Source organism: Mobula birostris, chromosome 3 (genome assembly GCF_030028105.1).
Source record: "Mobula birostris isolate sMobBir1 chromosome 3, sMobBir1.hap1, whole genome shotgun sequence".
Lineage (NCBI taxonomy): Eukaryota > Metazoa > Chordata > Chondrichthyes > Myliobatiformes > Myliobatidae > Mobula > Mobula birostris.
Genome location: NC_092372.1, coordinates 63,331,681 through 63,354,415, shown reverse-complemented (window position 1 = coordinate 63,354,415; position 22,735 = coordinate 63,331,681). Strand labels below are relative to the sequence as shown.

Genomic DNA, 22,735 nt, shown 5'->3' with positions numbered 1-22,735 from the left:
ACAGTGCAAAGACAAACTTTTGTATAAATTACAAAAGTAAATAGTTCAAAAAGAAAGGAATAATGAGGTAGTCTTCATGGACCATTCAGAAATCTTATGTTGGAGGAGAAGAACTTGTTTCTGAATTGTTGAGTGTGGATCTTCAAGCTTTTGTACCTCCTCCCGATGGTTGTAATTAGTGCCCGTGATGGTGAGTGTACCTGATAGATACCATGTTTTTGATGTACCCCTTCTTGAAAATGTCCTCAATTGTTGGGAGGATTGTGCCCATGCTGGAGATGGCTGAGTCTATAACCCTCTGCAGCCTCCTGCCGTTCTGTGCTTGGAGCCTCCACACCAGGTTGTGATGCAGTCACAATGCTATCCGCGGGACATCTGTAGAAATATGTGAAAATGAAATTCATAATGGATGCAAGACATGTACAAAATCCAACAGGAAATTTTGGGGAATCCTCTTTAGCCAGAGAGTGTGGAGAATATGCAACTTGCTGCTCCATTGCCACAGTGAGGTGAAGACCAGCAATGCATTTGAGGGGAAACTTTGAGCAGTGGTGACAGAAATAGAACAATATGTTAAATAAAAACAAACTAGTGGAAGCACTTGGGTCAAGTAACATTTGAGCAGTTAATATTTCAGCACTTAGACCCTTTGTCAGAACTGGGGAAAAGAAAATAAATCAGTTTTCAGTAGCAGAGGAGATGAGGCGGGGAGCGGGGCTCCTTTTTCTAGCAACATATCACACACTAAAGCATAATCTAATTCTAAACTTTAACTGCTACTCTACTTGCTATGCCAGCCTATTTGGTCTTGCACAATCTTCATCAGCATCCCTGTTTTTGAGAAGTAAATTTCCTTAGTTCTGAAAAAGATTATTCCTAGATCTCTTTCCAGAGATACTGCCTGAATGATTTTATCATATTCTGTTTTTATTTCAGTTTTACAGCATCTAATTTTAATTTTCATGGAATTTTATGTTGATGGGTTGAGGCATTTGGGTGAGAGAAAACCTACATTAACCATAAGTACTGGTATTAACTGTGTGGCCTACTTCTATTATAAAATTCTGTATATTTCCTTTTGATATGAACCCATGAGTATTTTGTATTGCCTTTTTCAATGTAGATAAATGAATTGCAAATTCCCACAATATCAGCAGGGGGCACCAAGCACTTAATAAATAGTTTAATTTATTCCAAACAGGTATTCTCCAGTTTATGAACATTGGACATAACAATTTTTTCGTTATAATGCAGTTGAGTTGTCACATTCATTATTGCTTCCAAAAAACTTGCATGAGTGTTGAAGGTCAGAGAGTTCATAGTTAATAGAAATATTAATAATAATGAACAAGCACCAGTCTTCAAACTATTTCTGCTGTCTTCTATACTTGCATTGTAAGAACTTACATTCCACTTTTAACAGTACAGTAAGTATTGAACAGCCTCCATACAGCTGATTCAGCAAGAACACTACCCATTATGATGTGGGCAGAGAAATGACAGATGAATTCATGGAATTGTGAGGTGTTGCACGCAGTAAATGGCAAGACCCTTGAGAGCATTGATGTACACAAGATCCTACTCATAGCGCTCTGAATGTGGCAAATAGATAGGATGGTAAAGAAGGTGTTGGGAATTCTTGCTTTTATCGTTTAGGGCATTGAGTACAAGACTCAGGAGCCACACTGTATAAAACTGTTGTTGGAGCAAACCCAGAGTATTATGTACAGATCTGGTTGCCCTTTTTGAGGAAGGATATGGAGGCTTTGGAGAGGATACATAAGAGATTTACCAGGGTGCTGTGTGGATTAGAGTGCAATTGCTTTTAGGGGAGGCTGGACAAACTTGGGTTATTTTCTCTGATATTCGGAGGTTAAGGGGAGACCTGGAAGAAGTTTATAAAATTATGAAGAGTAAAGATAGGGCAGACAGTCAGAGTTTTCCCAAGGGCAGAAATGCCAAATATTAAAGGCGTAAGTTTAAGGTGAGAGAGATAAAAGTTTAAAGTAGAGGATGATTGTTTTTTTAACACAGAGAATTTCAGATGCCTGGAATGCACTGCCAGGGTAGTGGTGAAAGAAGAAATTATAGTGGCAGTTAAGAGGCTTTTGGACAAACACATGCAGGGACTGGAGGGCTACAGATCATGAGCAGGCAGAAGGGGTTAGTTTAATTTAACATCATGTTCTGCAGTCATGGGCCGACGTGCCTACTCCTGTGTTCTACTCTTCTGTATTCATTAGGTTAACATTGTTAATTTCAAACATTGCCTTGATCTCTCTGGGACACATTGTACAGGGCCACACAAATTTAAACTTTTCTTAATTGACCAGTCAGAGAACACAAGGGCTGTGTATAATGTCCTGCTTAGTCCAGCAAACCACTTTTTACTTGGAACAAAGGTGAGGCACCATCATATCCTCTCTGCTCTGGCAGAGGGACCCTGAATACATTCTCTGCAGCTGCACAAAGGCCTTGGAAGAAGGCCGCTACTGCCGGTACGCACAACCAGGTGCTGAAGGCTGTGGTTGAAAATATCCCCTTGGCCATTAACAACGTCGAGCACCTCCACCAACCCAGAAGACCCCTAGCCTTTGCCAAAGCTGGAGTCCAACCATAGTCTCAGCCCAGATCACCAGCAAGCCAGCTTGCCACACTGTCTGACTGGCAACTGAAAGTCAATCTTGGCAAGCAATTGAAGTTGTACACAGAATCTGCTGGAGTAGCTCAGCAGGTCAGGCAGCATCTATGGATGAGACTAACCAGTCAACCTTTTAGGCCGAGACCCTTCGTCAGGACTGGATGAAGGGTCACTGCCTGAAATGTCGACTGTTTTTCCCATCCATCGATGCCACCTGATTGGCTGAGCTCCTCCAGCACGTAGATTTCCAGCATCTGCAGCACCCCTTGTGTACTGGGTGGGCTGCTCAGGACTGCACACTGATCTAGACTGTCTGTCAATGTGGAGTAGCCACTGGTAGTCCACAACAACCACCTATTCTCGCAATGCCCACGGTGGTACAGACCTGAGTACCTCATTGCAGGGATGAGCGGCTGCACAGCTTGCTTTGACCTGCCTGACAGAGAAGTTCACACACACGCACACACCTCTCCACACCAAACTGTGGGCAATACATTGCTGCAAGAGTGCCAGTAGAGGGCAGGGGGTTAAGTTCCTGTCACAGCAGAACACAGCCAGGTAGATATCTGCTTCAAGTTTGGGGATGGTACTTACCTATGGATCGAATAAATAAGTGCTCTGCGTAGCACCAAGCAGAGCACTTTGCATTAAATTAGTTTAGGATTTGTATCTAAATACAGTGATATTTCATTTTTTAGAAAACAATTGTTGATGTATTTATAAGAGTTGATGGTCTATAATCAAGATGCTTGAGCTCTGGAGACCAGTAGAGTTTTTAGTTAAATTAATGGGAAATGTCCTTTTCAATTTATGAATTTTCACTTAACCCATGATTTCCTTGTGTTGCCAGGTATTCCTGGCCTTTTGTAAAGCCAAGGATACCCGTAACACAAATATTTTTTGGTTAACAGGCTAAATTTACAGTATATTGGGAATATTTATTTATGAACAAGGGCAGTGATGGCACTTTTGTTCTGACGGTCCAGCTTAGCACCATTAATTCCTTCTAAAACAGTGATACAAAGCGATTGCATCAGTACAGATAGAGGTGATGTTTTTATGTTCTTAGAAAAAAATATTCTTTTCCTTGTTCATTGGATGTTTGTCTTTTCAAGGGATGCCTACCCTGAAGAAGTTTACATCTTTTCTTTGTGTTCAGTGAAACCCTGTCTCACTGCTCCCCCTCTGCGATCTCTGCTGCCCTCCGACACTTCAACCATGTACTCACCCAGACCCACTATCACAGCCACATATCCTTTCAGGGAGCTTGTCTTTGCTGCCATCTTGTGCCTCTTGGCTTCACTCTCCTCTCCCACTAAATTCCTTCTTTTCCAGCCCTTGACCTTTGCCACCCACCTGGCTTTACCTATTACATTCCAGCTAGCCTCTTTCCCCTCCCCCACCTTTTTATTCTGGTACCTTCCATAGATGCTCCCTGATCTGCTGAGAGTTCCTCCAGCATTTTGTGTGTATAGCTTTTAAAAATCTGTTTAATACAAAAAATGTTTGAAATTATCAGTAAATAAAATATTTCATTTTCTACTGTGTGGGAGTTTTGTGGAGAATCTGTGTTTGTGGAACTTGTTTTAAATTTTTTGTATAATAGTCCTTCCTCATTGTTTTATGCAATTGATCTGCAATTTACACTTCCTCTTAAGTCTGGAACTTCTGCTGGACGTTTCTGTTTTTCTCTCAGTCTCAGTCATTTGGTGTTTTCAGAATCAAGTGAGCTTAAGTTGTTATTTTGGTTAGAATTTAATGGCAGAATTGAGAAATGTATTTATAGTTTATGTATGATTCAATCAGAGTTTCAATATTTAACTCAGCAAGAACTATTTGATTTGATTTTCTTTTCTTTGTGATTTTGTTTTTTCCCCAGTTGAGTACTGGTTGGTGCAGGCTGTCTAGATTTACCAGCCTGTCACGATTCATAAGGATGGCAAACCCTATCCAGTGGGCACGTTACAGATGGCAGAGGCTGCTCTCTACAGATAGGAGGAATAATACGTACACTTCATCGTCATTCTCTGGATGGTTTAAAACATCTCGATCGCAGAAAACGGGTCACAAGCATCGAATAGTAATTCCTTGCCTTGGTATATTCACTGAAGAATATGAAAAGGTCATCAAAAATTACATGACCAATAGGATTCAAACAACAAAGTATACTTTGCTGAACTTTATTCCAATGAATTTATTTGAACAGTTTCGCAGGTAATGTTTAAAATTCAATTAACTTGGTCTACTGTATTTGACATTTTCTAGTGTTAACTCTAAAAGTAAGTGTATTACATCAGAAGTAGCATGTAAGAGATTTGTCAGCATGACTGTATGTGCAAAGGTTCAAAGCTTCATTTTATTGTCAAAGGAATGCATGTATGTCTCTGCTAGCTATTAAATACAGAACGACCATGGGTGTTGATGAAAGAAAGGACATCGACTCTCCCTCCCACCCCCACCACCCCGGCATGAAAAAGAAACAAAACTCGCAGACCCCAGAAGTCACCCCGCGCCCCCCCCCCAGTCATTTGCAGAAAAAATATCAGCAACAATAACAGTCCCCGACCCTGCCACTCGCATATTGTGTGTTTACAGACTGAGCTGGATTGCTTTTCTGTTGGCATTCAAGGATTAATAATGCCTAAGGGCAATAAGAAGGCCCTGCAAACTTGTGATGATTTTCTTTACCTTTCTGAGTATCAGGATGGTGCAGATTTTATCAAAAGCAGATTTTGGACTAATCTATGTTTCCTCATTTTTATGTTAAGGCCGATCACCTCTCTGAAATGCAAGTCCTTTCTCTTGAATTATGGGTCACTTGTGCTTCTGAATCCCTCTGCTTTTCCATGGCAATAGACTGACAACAATTCAAAGTATAACTGCTTTTGATTTTTTTTTCTAGCCTCTTTCACCTATTTTGGCTCTGACCTGCTTCTACACACTTTAGATGATTAGCACATCAATGTCAGTATACATTTCACTTTGATTTTCATATTAACTGTATCTCCTAATTTGATATAATTTGCAAAACCAGACATATTCTCTTAATAGGTATTTCAGAATTATTGATGCATACAAGGAACAAAATCATCTCAAATAATTAATTGCTGTTTCATTTTAAAATTCCAGACATCAATATTTGCTGACCAGGGATATTGTTATCATGATTTAGAAACATAGAGAAATAAGCCTTTCGGCCCAGCTACCCATACTGAAAGTATTTATACTGCCTACTGTCATTGATCTGCACCAGCACCCTAGCCCTCCATATCCCTACCATCCATGTACCTATCCAAAATTCTCTTAAACGTTGAAATTGAGCTCGCATGGACCACTTGTGCTGGCAGCTCATTCCACGCTTATGACCCTCTGAGTGAAGAAGTTTACCCTCATGTCCCTCTTAAACTTCTCACCTTTCATCCTTCACCTATAACCTCTAGTTGTAGTCCCACCCAACCTCAAAGGAAAATGCCTGCTTGCATTTACCCTATCTATGCCTCTCTTAATTTTGTATACCTCTATCAAATCTCCTCTCAATTTTCTATGTTCTAAAGAATGCAGTCCTAATTTATTCAATCTTCCCTTATAACTCAGTTCCTCCAGACCCAGCAATCTCTTTGTAAATTTTCTCTGCACTCTTTCAACTGTGTTTACATCTTTTCTGTAGGTAGGTGACCAAAACTGCACACAATACTCCAAATTAGGCCTCACCAACATCTTAAACAACTTAAATATAACATCCCATCTTCTGTACTCAATACAAACAAAATGCTGGAGGAACTCAGCAGGCCAGGCAGCATCTATGGAAAAAAAAACGGTCAACATTTCAGGCCGAGACCCTTTGTCAGGACTGGCCTGCTGAGTTCCTCCAGTGTTTTGTTTGTGTAGCTTGGATTTTCAGCATCTGCAGATTTTCTCTTGTTTCTGTACTCAATACATTGTTTTATGAAGGCCGATGTGCCAGAAGCTTTCTTTACAATCTTATCTACCTGTAATGCCACTTTCAATGAATTATATACCTGTATTCCCAGAACCTTTTGTTCGACAACACTCCTCAGTGCCCTACCGTTCACTGTGTAAGACCTACCCTGGCTGTCCTCCGGAAGAGCAAAACGTCGCACTTGATTACATTTAATTCTATCTGCCATTTTCCAGCTGATGCAGATCCCTCTGTAAGCCATTATAGGCTTTCTTACTGTCCAATACACCCTCAGTCTTGGTGTCATCTGCAAATTTACTGATCAAGTTAACCACATTATCAACCAGATCATTGATACAGATGACAAACAACAATGCACCCGGCACTGATCCCTGCGGCACACCACTAGTCACAGGCCTCCAGTCAGAGAGGCAAACCTCTACTACCACTCTCTGCCTTCTCCTATAAAGCCAATGCGTAATCCAATGTACTACCTCATCCTGACTGCCAAGTGACTCCCATGTGGGGCCTTTTCAAATGCCTTGCTAAAGTCCATGTAGACAACATCCACTGCCTTGCCTTCATCAACTTTCCTGATAACTTCCTCGAAAAACTCTATAAGAGTGGTTAGACTTGATCTACCACACACGAAGCCATGCTAACTATCCTTAATCAGTACATGTCTATTCAAATACGTACATATCCAGTTTCTTATAATACCTTCCAAAAACTTTCCCGCAACTGATGTCGGACTCATGGGACTATTATTTCCTTGATTCTGTTTAAAGCCTTTTTTAAACAGTGGAACAACATTGGCTATCCTTCAATCCTCCGGTACCTGTCCCGTCAGTAAGAATGTTTTTAGATACCTCGGCTAGGCCCCTAGCAATTTCTGCACTTGCCTCCCCTAGGGTCCAAGGGAACACCTTGTCAAACCCTCGGGATTTATTCACCCTGATTTTCCTCAGGGTAACAAACACATTCTCCTCTGTAAACGGTTCAGAGTCCATGATGTTGATGCCACTTCGACTCACTTCTATAGACTCTGTATCCGTCACCCAATCCGTCTGTATCTCCCCTATCTGTTTTGGCTCCACACATGGATTACCATTCTGGTCTTCCAAAGGGTCATTTTTGTCCCTAGCAATCCTTTTGCTCATACCATACCTATAGACTCCCTTAGGATTCTCCTTCACCTTGCCTGCTTGAGCAACTTCATGCCTTCTTTAGCCTTTCCGATGTCTGTCTTAAGTGTTCTTTTGCATTTCTTTTACTATATAAGCACTTAATTTGTTCCTACTTCTCTAAACCTGTTGTGCACCTCATTTTTTCCCTTAAGCAGGTCCTCAATATCACTTGAAAACCATGGTTTCGTACACTTGTTACTTTTATCTTTTATTCCGACAGGCACATACAAGTTTTATATTCTCAAAATTTTGTTTTCGAAGGCCTCCCACTTTCCAAGTACATCTTTGCCGGAAAACAGCTTGTCCCAGTCGGCACTTGCCAGATCATTTCTGATACCATCAAAGTTGGCCTTTCTCCAATTTGGAATCTCAACCTCTGGACCAGACCTATCTCTTTGCATACTTACTTTGAAATTGATGGCATTGTGGCCACTGAATGCAAAGTGTTCCTCTGCACGAGCTTCTGTCACCTGGCCTGTCTCATTCTCTAATAGCAGATTCAGTTTTGCATGCTCTCTTGTTGTGACATCCACGTACTGAAGAAAGAAACTTTCTTGAACACATTTGACAAACTCTATCCCATCTCGTCCTTTTATAGTACTGGTCGACCTTCACTAATCCGACACCTGAGGAGTGCCAGATTAGTGAAAATGCCGAATTACAGAAGGATCACATTAAGCATAATCAGTGCCGGATTATCGAAGGAACCGGATACAGGTAGTCGGATTAGTGAAGGTCGGCTGCATGGGATTCCGAGTCAATATATGGAAAGTTTAAATTATCTGCTATGACAACTTTATGTTTTTTGCAAAAGTCTGTGATCTCTTTACAAATTTGTTCCGCTAAATCCTTAGGACTGTTAGATGGGCTCTAATATAGCGCAATTAATGTGGTCATACCTTTCTTATTTCTCAGTTCCACTCATAAGACATCACTAGTCAAGTTTGCCAGTCTGTCCTGACGGAGCACTGCTGTAACACTTCCCCTGACTAGCAATGCCACCCCGCCTCCTTTAATCCCTCCCACTCTGTCGCATCTAAAACAACGGAACCCGGGAACATTGAGCTGCCAGTCCTGCCCCTCCTGCAACCAAGTCTCACTAATGGCTACAATGTCATAATTCTAGGGTTTGATCCAAGCCCTGAGTTCATCCAGCTTTCCTATGATACTTCTTACATTGAAGTATACACAGCTCAGGACACTAGTCGCACCATGCTCAACCTTTTGATTCCTGACTTTCTGTTCTTACCAACATCTGCCTCCACAACCTCTCCATTTACTGCTCTGGCACTCTGTTTCTCATCTCCCTGCAACTCTAGTTTAAACTCCAAGTTTCCTTGACTCTAGGTTAAGTCAATTACATATTAATGATTTTAGTAATATCATTCAAGGGCAAACTCCCTGTTTGATATTACTGGGACAGCTTTGTCTTCTTAAGCACAACAAGTCTGGCAGCAGAACAGAAAAGTAAGCCTTGTTTTTCATTCTATAAATTAACTGCAGTGTTTCAACCCAAACATCAACAATTCCTTCCTTCTCACAGATGCTGCTTCACTCACTGAGTTCCTCCAATAGGTTATTTATTGTTCTAAGTTCTAGCATCTGCATTCTGTGGTTCCCTCAATGATTTGCTTTTTCCTGGTGTCTTCAGGCAACATCAATAGGTCATGACATACATGTGAATTAGAAAACACTTTCATCACTGTAGCATCATTTAGAAATAAAATTTGAATAGGAAACACTAAGGAAAAACTAATCGAGAACTCAGCAGACACCTGCATTCATTCCACTGATGCCCTTGTTCCTCCCCAATTGCAGCCGGATATCTGTAATTTGTGTCTAGTCTCACTTTTACTGTGTCTCTACAATCTGTCTGGTTTGTCATTACCTTTTAACTTCATTGTCTGACGTTGCCACTAGGGATCTCATCATTTTCTCCCTGACAATTCATTATGTCACTAAATTTTTATGTCATCTCTTCTGTCCATTCATGACAGATTGAACTATCTGTATGGTATTTTCATCACAAATAAAACAAAATAACTGGAAATCAAATGTTAACTCTGTTTCTCTGCCTGATCTGCTTGAGTATTTCTAGCATTCTAAACAGGGAAAAGATTAAAAAATCAGAGGTACAAAGGGACTTGGGAGTCTTTGTGCAGGATTCCTGAAATGTTCACTTGCAGGTTGAGTCAGTGGTAAGGAAGGCAAATGCAGTGTTTGCATTCATTTTGAGAGGACTAGATTATGAGTGCAAGGATATGATCCTGAGGCTTTACAAGGCAATGGTCAGACCGCACTTGGAGTATTGTGAGCACTTTTGGGCCCCTTATTGCAGAAAAGATCTGCTGGCATTGGAGATAGTCCAGAGGAGGTTCACAAGAATGGTTCCGGGAATGGCAAGATTACCATATGAGGAGCATTTGATGGTACTTGTGGGAGGATCTCATTGAAACCTGTGAAAGGCCTAGATAGAGTGGATGTGGAGAGAATGTTTCCTATAGTGGGTGGGTCCTGGAATAGAGCCTCAGGATAGAGCAACATCCATTTAGAACAGGAATGATGAAGAATTTCTTTATCCAGAGGGTCAAAATCAGGTTTATTATCACTGGCGTGTGTCATGAAATCTGTGAAATCTATTGCCTCAGATTCATTCATTGAGTATATATAAAGCAGAGGTTGATATGTTTTTGATTAGTCGGGGTGTCAAAGGTTACAAAGAGGAAGCATGAGAATGGGGGTTGAGAAGGGTAATAAATCAGCATGATGGAATGGCGGAGCAAACTCAATGGACTGAGTAGCCTAATTCTGCTTCCATGTCTTACAGTATTATGGTCTTCTCAATTTACTTCACATGTCCTGAATATGCTTGCTTTTGCAGTATCTTTTGACATTTTTCTCATCAGCCATATTAATTCTTTAAAATTTTCTTTGTGGACATTCAATATGTTCTTTTCTCAGTAGCTATATTCTCTTTCCAGAATCTTAACGGTGAATAAAGTTCTCTTGATTGCCCTTTTGTACTCCAAAACTGATTGTTATTTATTTGAGTTCATTGGCACTTTTGTATTATGGGGTACCACAACTGCATTGAAACTTTTTTCCAGCTAATATGCACATATTCACAAGATGGAAGCTATTGATGTTTAAATTATGTGTACTTCTATGTGCAAGGATCACCTCATGGTCATTAGCGGCAGCATTTTCATTGAGAGCAGGCTTTAGAGCATTCATCTTTAAGGATCTCTTAAAGAATGTGGAGAGGCTGGCAGTGAATGTGAAAATCTTTAGAAAATTGGACAAAAGCAAGCCCAAAGATTAATATTTTGATTAAGATGTAAAATGTATGTATGCTTGAAACTAACCATTAATCATCATTTTTGATAAAATCACTACATTTTTATAGTGCAGGTAACCATTCAAGCTGTGATGCTTCTTTTTTGAGCAGCGTAATCAGTCGCATTCAGTCATGATTTCTCTGTAGTTTATGAATTATTCTTAAATCCCTATTGGATTCCCTTTTGAAAATTAAGTCATCTGTTTCAACCACTCTGACAGAAAGCAAATTCCGGATTGTAAATCTATATGGCTAGTCTTTTGAAACACAAGCTGAGGGGAACTATTTTCCTCTATTTAACCTCTCTGATCTTATGCACCCCAATACAATCTCCCCTCAGACTTCTTCTGCCAAGGATACCTCAGCTTCTCAAGTAGTAACATTGAAGATTTAAAATCATTAAAGTAAATTTTTTATGTTTTAATACATTTTCTTTTTAGTGGAATTAATTTTAATGGTTTCTATATTTCTCTGAATATCAAAAATATTCTCCCTATTTCTCTAAATATCAAAAATCCATATCCAGGTCATTAGTATGTATGAAAACAAACCCATGGTTCCAGTAGTGAACTTCGGAGAACAGCAGAATCTATCTTCTATCTGTATGGGCAAGCCACCATTTGCCATGTCAGTTTTGCCAGCTTCTCTTTTACATAAAACTTGCAAAACAGCTTTTGAACAGCACCTACTTAATTTCTTTAATATGCCTTCTCTGCTATTTGTCAAACAATTCAGGTAGGTTAGTCATTTTTTTGTAGGCTGGCCCAAATTTCTCAGAATGTCCATTTTTTTCTCCAGTGATAATTATTTCTAATTATTTCTAATTATTCCTTGCAACCAAAACTGATTGACCAGCCTGTAACTGTTTAGTACATTCTTGTACTTTGTATTCAACAAGAGTATTACATTCCCATTTTTTTCGTTCTCTAGGCAGGTTTACTGATCCCATTTCCTTTCTCTAAATTTTTATAATCTTTACATTCTTTCAGAGCTGCAAATCTTTACTTCCTGTTTCTGGTGATTCTGAATTGGATGCCATCAGTGGAAGCATTTCAAAAGGAGATAACGATGTTGCCGTTGGTGGTGGTTCTTGCAATTATAGCAGTTAAAGATGGGATTGAAGACTACCAGCGCTACAAATTTGATAAACAAATAAACAACCGAACAACTAAAGTGTATGACAAGTAAGTCTATCTTTTTATCAGTTTGGGAGAAGTATTATGGGCCTTGAAGCTTTTGAAAGGTGGTGTTATTAGCTTGAAGAATGTTTCAATGAGACTTTATAGCTGTGCACATTACTTATAAAGTGCCTTAGGAATAGATAGTGAAAGCATTATAATAAAACTGCATAAGCACGATTGGTTTGTGAAGTTAATGTGCTATTTTATTATTTCCATGAATGTCAAGATTCAAATGTCTAATCTACTAGCACTAGATTTCAAAAGCAATGATTCAATTTGATAACGATATAAACAATTAATATAATCTTGTTTTCAATCGTTGTTGCATTTAAAACCTTTAAAGCAGAACAAAAATGAATCAACTTCTATGCCATGTCTTATTTGTTGAGAAAATAATTTATTTATAATTTTCAATATTTAAAAAAAATTGCTTAATGAGGTCTGCATTCCACCCCTCACTACTCTCCCACCTCCACTATCACCCATATTCTACACCACACTTAATGTGGACTACCAGCTGCATGCCTGTTGCTGTTTAATCTAACAATACAAACATATTTTGCATTAGTCTAAAACAGCTAAGTATTTCCCAGTTCCCCAGTCTTTTGGTCAGCAGCCTACAGCAGCGGATGAATAAAATTTTCTCTATGTGAATGTTGGAAAACTATAGACATTTTCCTGGTTCCCATCACAAGGACTATTTCTCAACTACCAGCTCCATTTCTATTCCTAATAATGTCTGAATCTGAACCAGACTGGAGATGAGGTTTAATTTTAAAACCAGGGCGAGGGAGATGTCCTCCTTTTTTAAAGAAAGGGGCTTCCTTTCCTCCACTATCTTCCAGGACGAGGGAGATGTCCTCCTTTTTTAAAGAAAGGGGCTTCCCCTCGTCCACCATCAACTCTGCTCTCAAACGCATCTCCCCCATTTCACGCACATCTGCTCTCACTCCATCCTCCCACCACCCCACTAGGAATAGGGTTCCCCTGGTCCTCACCTACTACCCCACCAGCCTCCGGGTCCAACATATTATTCTCCGTAACTTCTGCCACCTCCAACGGGATCCCACCACTAAGCACATCTTTCCCTCCCCCCCTCTCTCTGCCTTCTGCAGGGATCGCTCCCTACGCGACTCTCTTGTCCATTCGTCCCACCCATCCCTCCCCACTGATCTCCCTCCTGGCAGTTATCCTTGTAAGCGGAACAAGTGCTACACATGCCCTTACACTTCCTCCCTTACCACCATTCAGGGCCCCAGACAGTCCTTCCAGGTGAGGCGACACTTCACCTGTGAGTCGGCTGGGGTGATATACTGCGTCCGGTGCTCCCGATGTGGGCTTCTATATATTGGCGAGACCCGACGCAGAGTGGGAGACCGTTTTGCTGAACACCTACGCTCTGTCCGCCAGAGAAAGCAGGATCTCCCAGTGGCCACGCATTTTAATTCCACATCCCATTCCCATTCTGACATGTCTATTCACGGCCTCCCCTACTGTGAAGATGAAGCCACACTCAGGTTGGAGGAACAACACCTTATATTCCGTCTGGGTAGCCTCCAACCTGATGGCATGAACATCGACTTCTCTAACTTCCGCTAATGCCCCACCTCCCCCTCGTACCCCATCCATTATTTATTTTTATACACACATTCTTTCTCTCACTCTCCTTTTTCTCCCTCTGTCCCTCTGACTATACCCCTTGCCCATCCTCTGGGTTCCCCCCCCTTGTCTTTCTCCCCAGACCTCCTGTCCCATGATCCTCTTGTATCCCCTTTGCCAATCACCTGTCCAGCTCTTGGCTCCATCCCTCCCCCTCCTGTCTTCTCCTATCATTTTGGATCTCCCCCTCCCCCTCCCACTTTCAAATCTCTTACTAACTCTTCCTTCAGTTAGTCCTGACGAAGGGTCTCGGCCTGAAACATCGACTGCACCTCTTCCTAGAGATGCTGCCTGGCCTGCTGCGTTCGCCAGCAACTTTGATGTGTGTTGCCTGGAGATGAGGTTTATTTGGGGGTATTAATAGACACGTTCTTACAAATAAGATGTATATGCACAATTGTGTTCAATGAATCTTGCAGAAACTTCACGGTTGCTAGAAATAATCTGTGTTATAGTCTTCTCTATATTCCATCGTCCTTCAGAGAAAATGAGAATATTGCAATTAGTTATCAATGTCTCCTCTAAGGTGTGTGCGCACAAACATCGTTTGCTACTAGCGAACAAAGGAATTTAAACTGCGCACAAAAGGTTGTCACCCTCTACAATGTTGGCATGCTAAGTATATTTCAGGATCATACACAATCACATTATTTTTTTCCGGTTTCTGATGCAGACAGTGTTGACAATTTGGAATTTGCGATGATTTATCTGCAGATTTTAGAACTGGCTAATTTATTGAAGAAATTATTGAGTATGCACATGTTGTTGTCACTGGGCAAAAAATTGCATAGCGCATGAGTTTTGCGCACACTGCTCATAACAGATTAGAGGGAACATTGTTAGCTACTTGATTGCATTCCCAGTTATTATGCATTTAATAAATTTTTGTTAGCCAAAACAAATTTTAGGAAGTAATTTTATAACTTGTCTTTTTTTTGCTATTTCAGAATATTTTAAACTATTTTTGAGATATTGAGATTCTTCCACATGACAGGAATTGCCATTCCTTGTCCCCCTTGCACTTACCTAATCCAAACGTGGAAGGCCAGTCTTCTTTGACGTTGGCAACTAGGACTGTAGCAGCATGCCAAAGGAACAGCAGAGTCTCTGCATGACTCTGGGTGCAATAGAGGTGGTCTGTCCCCAAGAGCTTTTTGCATCTGAAAAACCAGCTTTAGAACATAAAATAGAACAGCACAGGAACTGGCATTTTGACCTATGCTGACCTTTTGACTAAACCAAATAAGCTAATGAAGCCTAATAACACTAAGCCCATGTAAAATAAAGGCATCTGTTAGTCTTGCGAGACCATGGATCAGCGCCTGGAAAGTCTTCACTCTCCAGGGCGCAGGCCTCGGCAAGGTTGTATGGAAGACAAGCAGTTGCCCATGCTGTGAGTCTCCCCTCTCCACGACACCAATGTTGTCCAAGGGAAGGGCATTAGGACCCATACAGCTTGGCACTAGTGTCGTTGCAGAGCAATGTGTGATTAAATGCCTTGCTCAAGGACACAACATGTTGCCTCGGCTGGGGCTCGAACAAATCCATGTATCTACACATAACGCATATTCTTCTATTCTCTGCATATACAAGTGCCTATCAGAGAGCCTCTTAAATGCATCTGTCTTAGCTCCTCATTCACCACAGATGGTAGTGTAAACCAGGCACCATTCTCTGTGTTTAAAAGAAAACTTGCCCCTCATGTCATCTTTGAACTACCTCCCCCCCCCCCCACCTTAAATGCTTGCCAACTGATTTGGACACTTCAAACCTGGAGTAAAAGTACTGACTGCCTTATCTTCGGCTCCCATAATTTTATACATTTCTATCAGGTCTTCCCTCAGCTATTACCACTTTAGAGAAACAACTCTGCTTTGTCCAACCTGCCCTTAGCGTACCTGTTCTTTAGTGTAGGCAGTGTCCTGGTAAATCTCGCCATAGCCTCCACATCTTGAGAGATTAGTGCGAAGGTTGCAGGGTCCCTAGCAGAGCTCTTTAAAATGTCCTTAGCCATAGGTGAGGTGCCAGAGTATTAGAGGATAGCTAATGTTCTTAATCTGTTTAAGAAAAGCTCAAAGAATAAGCAGTGAAATTATAGGCCTGACATCTTCCTGTAAGTAACAGGAAGATATTCCAAGAGACTGGATGTATAAGTACTTGGACAGACAGGGACTGATTAGGGGTAATCATCGTGTCTTTGTGCAATGTAGGCTATGTCTAACAATCTTACAGAGTTTTTCGAGAAGATTACCAAGAAATTTGATTAAGGAAAGGCAGTGGATGTTATCTACATGAACTTTAGCAAGGCCTTGGTCAAGAAGGTTCAGTCACTTTGCATTTAAGATAAGGTAGTAAATTGGATTAGACATTGCCTTTGCAGGAGAAGCCAGAGAACAGTAGTAAATGGTTGCCTCCCTGACTGGCAGCCTACGACCAGTGATGTGTCACAGGGATTGGTGCTGGGTCCGTTGTTGTTTGTCATCTATATTAACGATCTGGATGACAATGTGGTAAACTGGATCAGCAATTCGTGGATTGTGAAGTCTTTCAAAGCTTGCTGTGGGATGTGAAACAGCTGGAAAAATGGGCTGAAAAATGGTAAATGGAATTTAATGCAGATGTGTGCCTTATGAAAACAGGTTGAGTAAACTTGGCCTTTTCTTCTTGGAGCAATGGAGGATGAGAGGTGACCTGGGTAGTCAGAGGCTTTTTCCCCAGGGCTGGAATGGCTGCCACAAGAGGGCACAGGTTTAAGGTGCTTGGGAGTAGGTACAGAGGAGATGTCAGGGGTAAGTTTTTTTACAGAGAGAGTGGTGAGTGCGTGGAATGGGCTGCCGGCACTGGTGGTGGAGGCTGATACGATAGACATCCCACCTCTCCTGGAAGTTCTGGGAGTCTCCCGCATATTGATAGTGGCTCCTTGACACCTGCAAATTATATACAATATCCCGGAAATTTTTTTTTGAGAGCGAGCGAGAGGAGAGGGAGAGAGGGAAAGAGAGACCTAGAGATCTGGAGACATGATTGGTCTCTTTGTGCTAAGTAGACCTATCAGTTTTCTCTGTGGGCAGGCTTTACAGTCGATATCTCTATCTCTATCTCTATCTCTATCTCTATCTCTATCTCTATCTCTATCTCTATCTCTATCTCTATCTCTATCTCTATCTCTATCTCTATCTCTATCTCTATCTCTATCTCTATCTCTATCTCTATCTCTATCTCTATCTCTATCTCTATCTCTATCTCTATCTCTATCTCTATCTCTATCTCTATCTCTATCTCTATCTCTATCTCTATCTCTATCTCTATCTCTATCTCTATCTCTATCTCTATCTCTATCTCTATCATTCATTGTCCATCAGTTCAGTTTAGTGTCCTGCAGCGTCATGGCAGAGTGTTCCAAAAAAAGAAAATATAAAATTTTCAAGACTAAATCTTGAAAAATCTGTCAGTGGCCAATGCAGGGAGCCAAGATGAGGTGAATCCAGAGCAGATTTTGACTTTGGCAGAGAGATTTCCAAATGTGATCAAGGCAGAGATGCAAGAGAACAGCTCCACTTGGAAGTCCTGGATATGTCTCAACTAACCTTGAAGGACTGGTGCCAAACTACAAAAGTTTGCCAGTTGATGAGTTCTGGGGGTAGCTATCCAAAGTAAAATCTGTGAGCACAGGGCAGTTGAGATTCAAAGAGCTCTGCCAGTTGATGAAGCTGCCAAATTCTAATTGTGATGTAGAAAGGGCATGGTGCGTCACATTAAGACAGAATTCAGAAGTCAGCTGTCTCACAAAACACTTGTGAATCTGATGTCTTGCAAAATTAACAAATGCATTGATACAGACTGCTATGAGGTTGAAACTTCCGGCAAAATGCTCGAATCTGCCAAGCAAGCCACATCACAGTACAAGGAAAGTTTGCAAAAGAAATAGAAAAGCTATTTGCATTAGCATTTAGCGATTAGCATTGAGACTGCCAACAAAATACTCAACAAGGAATATATATACAGTGGCATGCAAAAGTTTGGGCACCACTGGTCAAAGTTTCTGTTACTGTGAAGATCTAAGCGAGTAAAAGATGAACTGATTTCCAAAAGGCATAAAGTTAAAGATGACACGTTTCTTTAATATTTTAAGCAAGATTACTTTTTTATTTCCATCTTTTACGGTTTCAAAATAACAAAAAAGGAAAAGGGCCCAAAGCAAAAGTTTGGGCACCCTGCATGGCAGTACTTAGTAACATCCCCTTTGGCAAGTACCACAGCTTGTAAATGCTTTTTGTAGCCAGCTAAGAGTCTTTCAATTCTTGTTTGGGGGATTTTTATCCATTCCTCCTTGTAAAAGGCTTCTAGTTCTGTGCGATTCTTGGGCCGTCTTGCATGCACTGCTATTTTGAGGTATATCCACAGATTCTCGATGATGTTTAGGTCGGGGGACTGTGAGGGCCATGGCAAATCCTTCAGCCTGCGCCTCTTGAGGTAGTCCATTGTGGATTTTGAGGTGTATTTAGGTTCATTATCCTGTTGCAGAAGCCATCCTCTTTTCATCTTCAGCTTTTTTACAGATGGTGTGACGTTTGCTAACAGAATTTGCTGGTATTTAATTGAATTAATTCTTCCCTCTACCAGTAAACGTTCCCCGTGCCACTGGCTGTAACACAAGTCCAAAGCATGATCGATCCACCCCTGTGCTTAGCAGTTGGAGAGAGGTTCTTTTCATGAAATTCTGCACCCTTTTTTCTCCAAGCATATCTTTGCTCATTGCGGCCAGAAAGTTCTATTCAAAAGGTTCAAAGGAACATCTAAACAAGCCTGATGCATTTTGGAAACAAGTCATGTGGACTGACGAAGTTAAAATAGAACTTTTTCTATTTTTTCTGTAAGTTCATCTTTTACTCGCTTAGCTATTCACAGTAACAGAAATTTTGACCAGGGGTGCCCAAACTTTTGCATGCCACTGTATATATGTGTATGTAAGTAGTTTCAATATGTGATCAAATAAATTGTTGTGTTTTTTCATAATCAAATGTCCTGTATACATACACCCTTGGAGGTCGACCGGGAAGGGGATATGGCGTTGCGGGGGCGGTGGTGGCACTACCACCCTGAAATGAGATTTTGCAGGGTGGGATGTCTGCGATAGGGTCTTTTAAGAGACTTTTGGATAGGTACACAGAGCTTAGAAAAATAGAGGGCGATGGGTAACCCTAGTAATATCTAAGGTAGGGGGATGTTCGGCACAACTTTGTGGGCCGAAGGGCCTGTATTGTGCTGTAGGTTTTCTATGTTTTCTATGTTTCTATGTGTGAAGTGCTGCAAATTGCAATCAGGGTAGGACTTACACAGTGAACAGCAGGGCACTGAGGAATGCATTAGAACCGAGGGATCCATAATTCCTTGAAAGTGGCATCACAAATAGGTACAGCTGTAAAGTGAGCTTTTGGCACGTTGGCCTTAATAAATCCAAGTATTGAGTACAGGACTGCTGAGTCCCTCTAGCATTTTGTATGTGTTTATTGAGTACAGGCCTTGGGATGTTATGTTGAAGTGTTGGTGAGGCGTAACTTGGAGTATTACGTGCAGTTCTGGTCACCTATCTACAGGAAAGATATAAATAAGATTGAAAGAGTACAGAGAAAATTTACAAGGAAGTTCCCAGCACTTGAGTACATGCGTTGCAGGGAAAGACCGAATAGGTTAGAACTTTATTCACTGGAATGTAAGAGAATGAGGGAGGTTTTATAGTGTTGGGCATGTGGCGAAGTGGTTAAGGCGTTCATCTAGTTACCTCAAGGTCGCTAGTTCGAGCCTCAGCTGTGGCAGCGTGTTTGTGCTCTTGAGCAAGGCACTTAATCACACATTGCTCTAGTCTGTGCGAGGAGTGGCGCCCCACACAGACTTCCAATCTGTGCATGAAAATGCCCGACGCAGGCCTCTCATGGTCTGAGTCGACGTTCCAATTCATAGTGGTGTACAAAATTGAGCAGCATAGATAAGGTAAATGCAAGTAGGCCTTTTCCACTGATGTTGGGTGGAACTACAGCCAGAAGTCATGGTTAAAGGTGAAAGTTGAAATCTTTAAGGGGAACATCTTCAATTAGAGTGTGCTGAGACTGGAAGAAGCTGGCATCAGATGTGGTGGATGTGGTTTCATTTTCAACATTGAAGTGAAGTTTGGATAAGCATGTGGATGGGAGTGGTAGGGAATGTTGTGGTCTAGGTGCAGGTCGATGGAACTGGGCAGAATGGTTTGGCATGGACTAGGTGGACCGAAGGGCTTGTTTCTGTGCTATAGTGCTCTATCACTCTGACTCTGACTGTGCGACCAAAACTGAAAGCAATACTCCAGGTGTGGCCTAAGCAGAGTTTTATAAATCTGCAACCTAACTTCCTGACTCTTGAACTCAGTGCCTCGATTAATAAAGATAAACATGCCATAATGGTCCTTACCACCCTAGTATCTTGTGCGGCCACTTTTAGGGAGCTATGCAATTGATCCCGGATTCTCTCTGTACATCAATGCTGCTACGTGTCCTGCCATTTCTAAGTATATTTTCTTTTACATTTGACCACTCAGAAAGTGTAACATGGCACACAACCTTCCCAGTCTGTCAGAAAGTCCAAGTTTTGAATGCTTGCCAGTGCATGCACTGAGCTCAGGAACCAACAGTTCTTTTGGGATGCAATGTTTTAAACTGTTAAATGCGCACAGAACTGCTGATACAGTTTGCAATGTCTGATTCGGTAATTTCTGGTTCTCTTGGGATTTATTGAATGAACAGTCAAGTAAATGATCTTACAAGAGTTATCTACTAAAGTAACTAACCAAAATATTACTACTTTAGCATCTTTGATAGCCCAAATAAATACGTATATATTATAAAATGGTTTTCTACAAGCAACCTGACAACCTTGCTACTGATGAGAACTGTGATTCATCAAGAAAACATTTTTGATTTCTCTGCCTCCAGTCAAGTGGGCTTTCACTTCAAGGCATAATCACATCTGATAAGAGCATAAGAATGAAGGGGCCTGATGTTTTCTGGTTTATGATGTCCTGTTGTTGACATGTAAGACTATGTATTACAGATGAGTGCTTTCATCAATGAACATTCTGGAATGCTGCTTCCTGTTTCCACTGGGGTTTCCATTCCACTTTCCCAGTTTCTCCTGCCTTTGCTCAGTCTTTCCCCCAGGACATTGTGAGATTGCAACAATTCCTCCCATCCTGTCCAACACCAGGTTGCCCAAACTTAATTCTGTCTGTTTTTTTTTGTTTTTTGCAGCATTGTCTGTAAACTCTAGAGATTGTTGGCATGCCAGGGTATCAGCGGTTTCTGAGATACTCAAACCACCCTGTCTGCCACTAACAATCATCCCATAGTCAAAGTCTCTTAGGTCACATTTCTTCCCCATGCTGATGTTTGGTCTATACAACAACTGAACCCCTTGACCATGCCTGCGTACTTTTATGCATTAGGTTGCTGCTGCATGTTTGGCTAATTAGATATTTGTATTAACGTGCAGCTGTACAGGAGTACCTAATAAAGTGGTCACTGAGTGCATATCAATGACTTAGCTTGGGCCAAATGTTACATTTGCAAATTTGCTGATGATGAATTTGCAATGTGAGTAAAGATAAAGATGGATATGATGGAAGATAAAGATGGAAGAGGGAGGAGAAGATGGTGGCACGCCTGCGTGTGCACAGCCCTCTGGTGAAAAATGATATCGTATCTGTGAAATAGGGGCCGTGGACAATTCTGATTTGATGGAAAATGGACATGAAAGCACAGAGAAACATCTGGAGAAATTTCTGAAACGCCCATTCGCTGCTGTCGTTACTGTGTGATCGGGAACCTTTCGGAGGGTAGGCCTTAAAATCCCCGGCCTTGCCTGCTTTTGGCGACCGAGAAGGAGGTCAAATCGTTCGGACAGAGATGGCGCTCAGTACTCGGTGTCGGAGAGCTCGAAGTTTTCGGATGACTCAGAGTCGGATTGTGGTCAGCATGGCAGGGAGAGTTTTTCTTCCTTCTCCCATCTGCGTGAGATGTGGGACATTTGAGAAACCTTGAACTTTACTGTGCTCATGGACTTCTTCATCAAGTTATGGTATTGTTGCACTGTTGTAACTATATGTTATAATTATGTGGTTTTGTCAGTTTTTTCAGTCTTGGTCTGTCCTGTGTTTTGTGATATCACACGGAGGAAATAATGTATCATTTCTTAATGCATGCATTACTAAGTGACATTAAAAGAGGACTACGTGTCTTCATAATCATAATTATAATCATATGGAGGAGCTTCACAGGGATATAGACAAGCTGAGTGAGTGGGCAAGAACATGACAGGAACACATTGTGGAAAAAAGAGATTATCCATTCTGGTACACATAACAGAAAATCAATACATTTGTTGAGCCTGTGCCCCTCAGCTATGTGGAGTACTTCGCCATGTATTCAACATGAGCCTGAGGCTCCGGAGGGTTCCTGTACTGTGGAAGACATCCTGCCTCGTCCCTGTGCCGAAGATGCCACGCCCCAGCGGCCTCAATGACTACAGACCAGTGGCATTGACCTCCCACATCACGAAGACCCTGAAGAGACTTGTTCTGGAGCTGCTCCGGCCTATGGTCAGGCCACACTTAGATCCCCTCCAGTTCGCCTACTAGCCCCGACTAGGAGTTGAGGATGCCATCGTCTACCTGCTGAACCGTGTCTACGCCCACCTGGACAAGCCAGCGAGCACTGTGAGGGTCATGTTTTTTGACTTCTCCAGTGCGTTCAATGCCATCCGCCCTGCTCTGCTGGGGGAGGA

The 22,735-nt window shown here is 41.5% G+C and overlaps 1 protein-coding gene across 5 annotated transcripts in view; it reads left to right on the top strand.

Annotated features, from left to right (window-relative positions):
- LOC140195086 (phospholipid-transporting ATPase VD-like) overlaps window positions 1-22,735 on the top strand; it is a 198,564-nt gene that overhangs the window by 100,783 nt on the left and 75,046 nt on the right. For all 5 annotated transcript variants that reach the window (XR_011885354.1, XM_072252765.1, XM_072252763.1 and 2 more), the window contains exons 2-3: window positions 4,521-4,855; window positions 12,074-12,268. Coding sequence is in view for 4 of the 5 variants with exons in the window: in XM_072252763.1 (XP_072108864.1) it covers window positions 4,521-4,855; window positions 12,074-12,268 (530 nt within the window). In the remaining variant the exon portion in view is untranslated. The remainder of the gene's footprint in view (window positions 1-4,520; window positions 4,856-12,073; window positions 12,269-22,735) is intronic.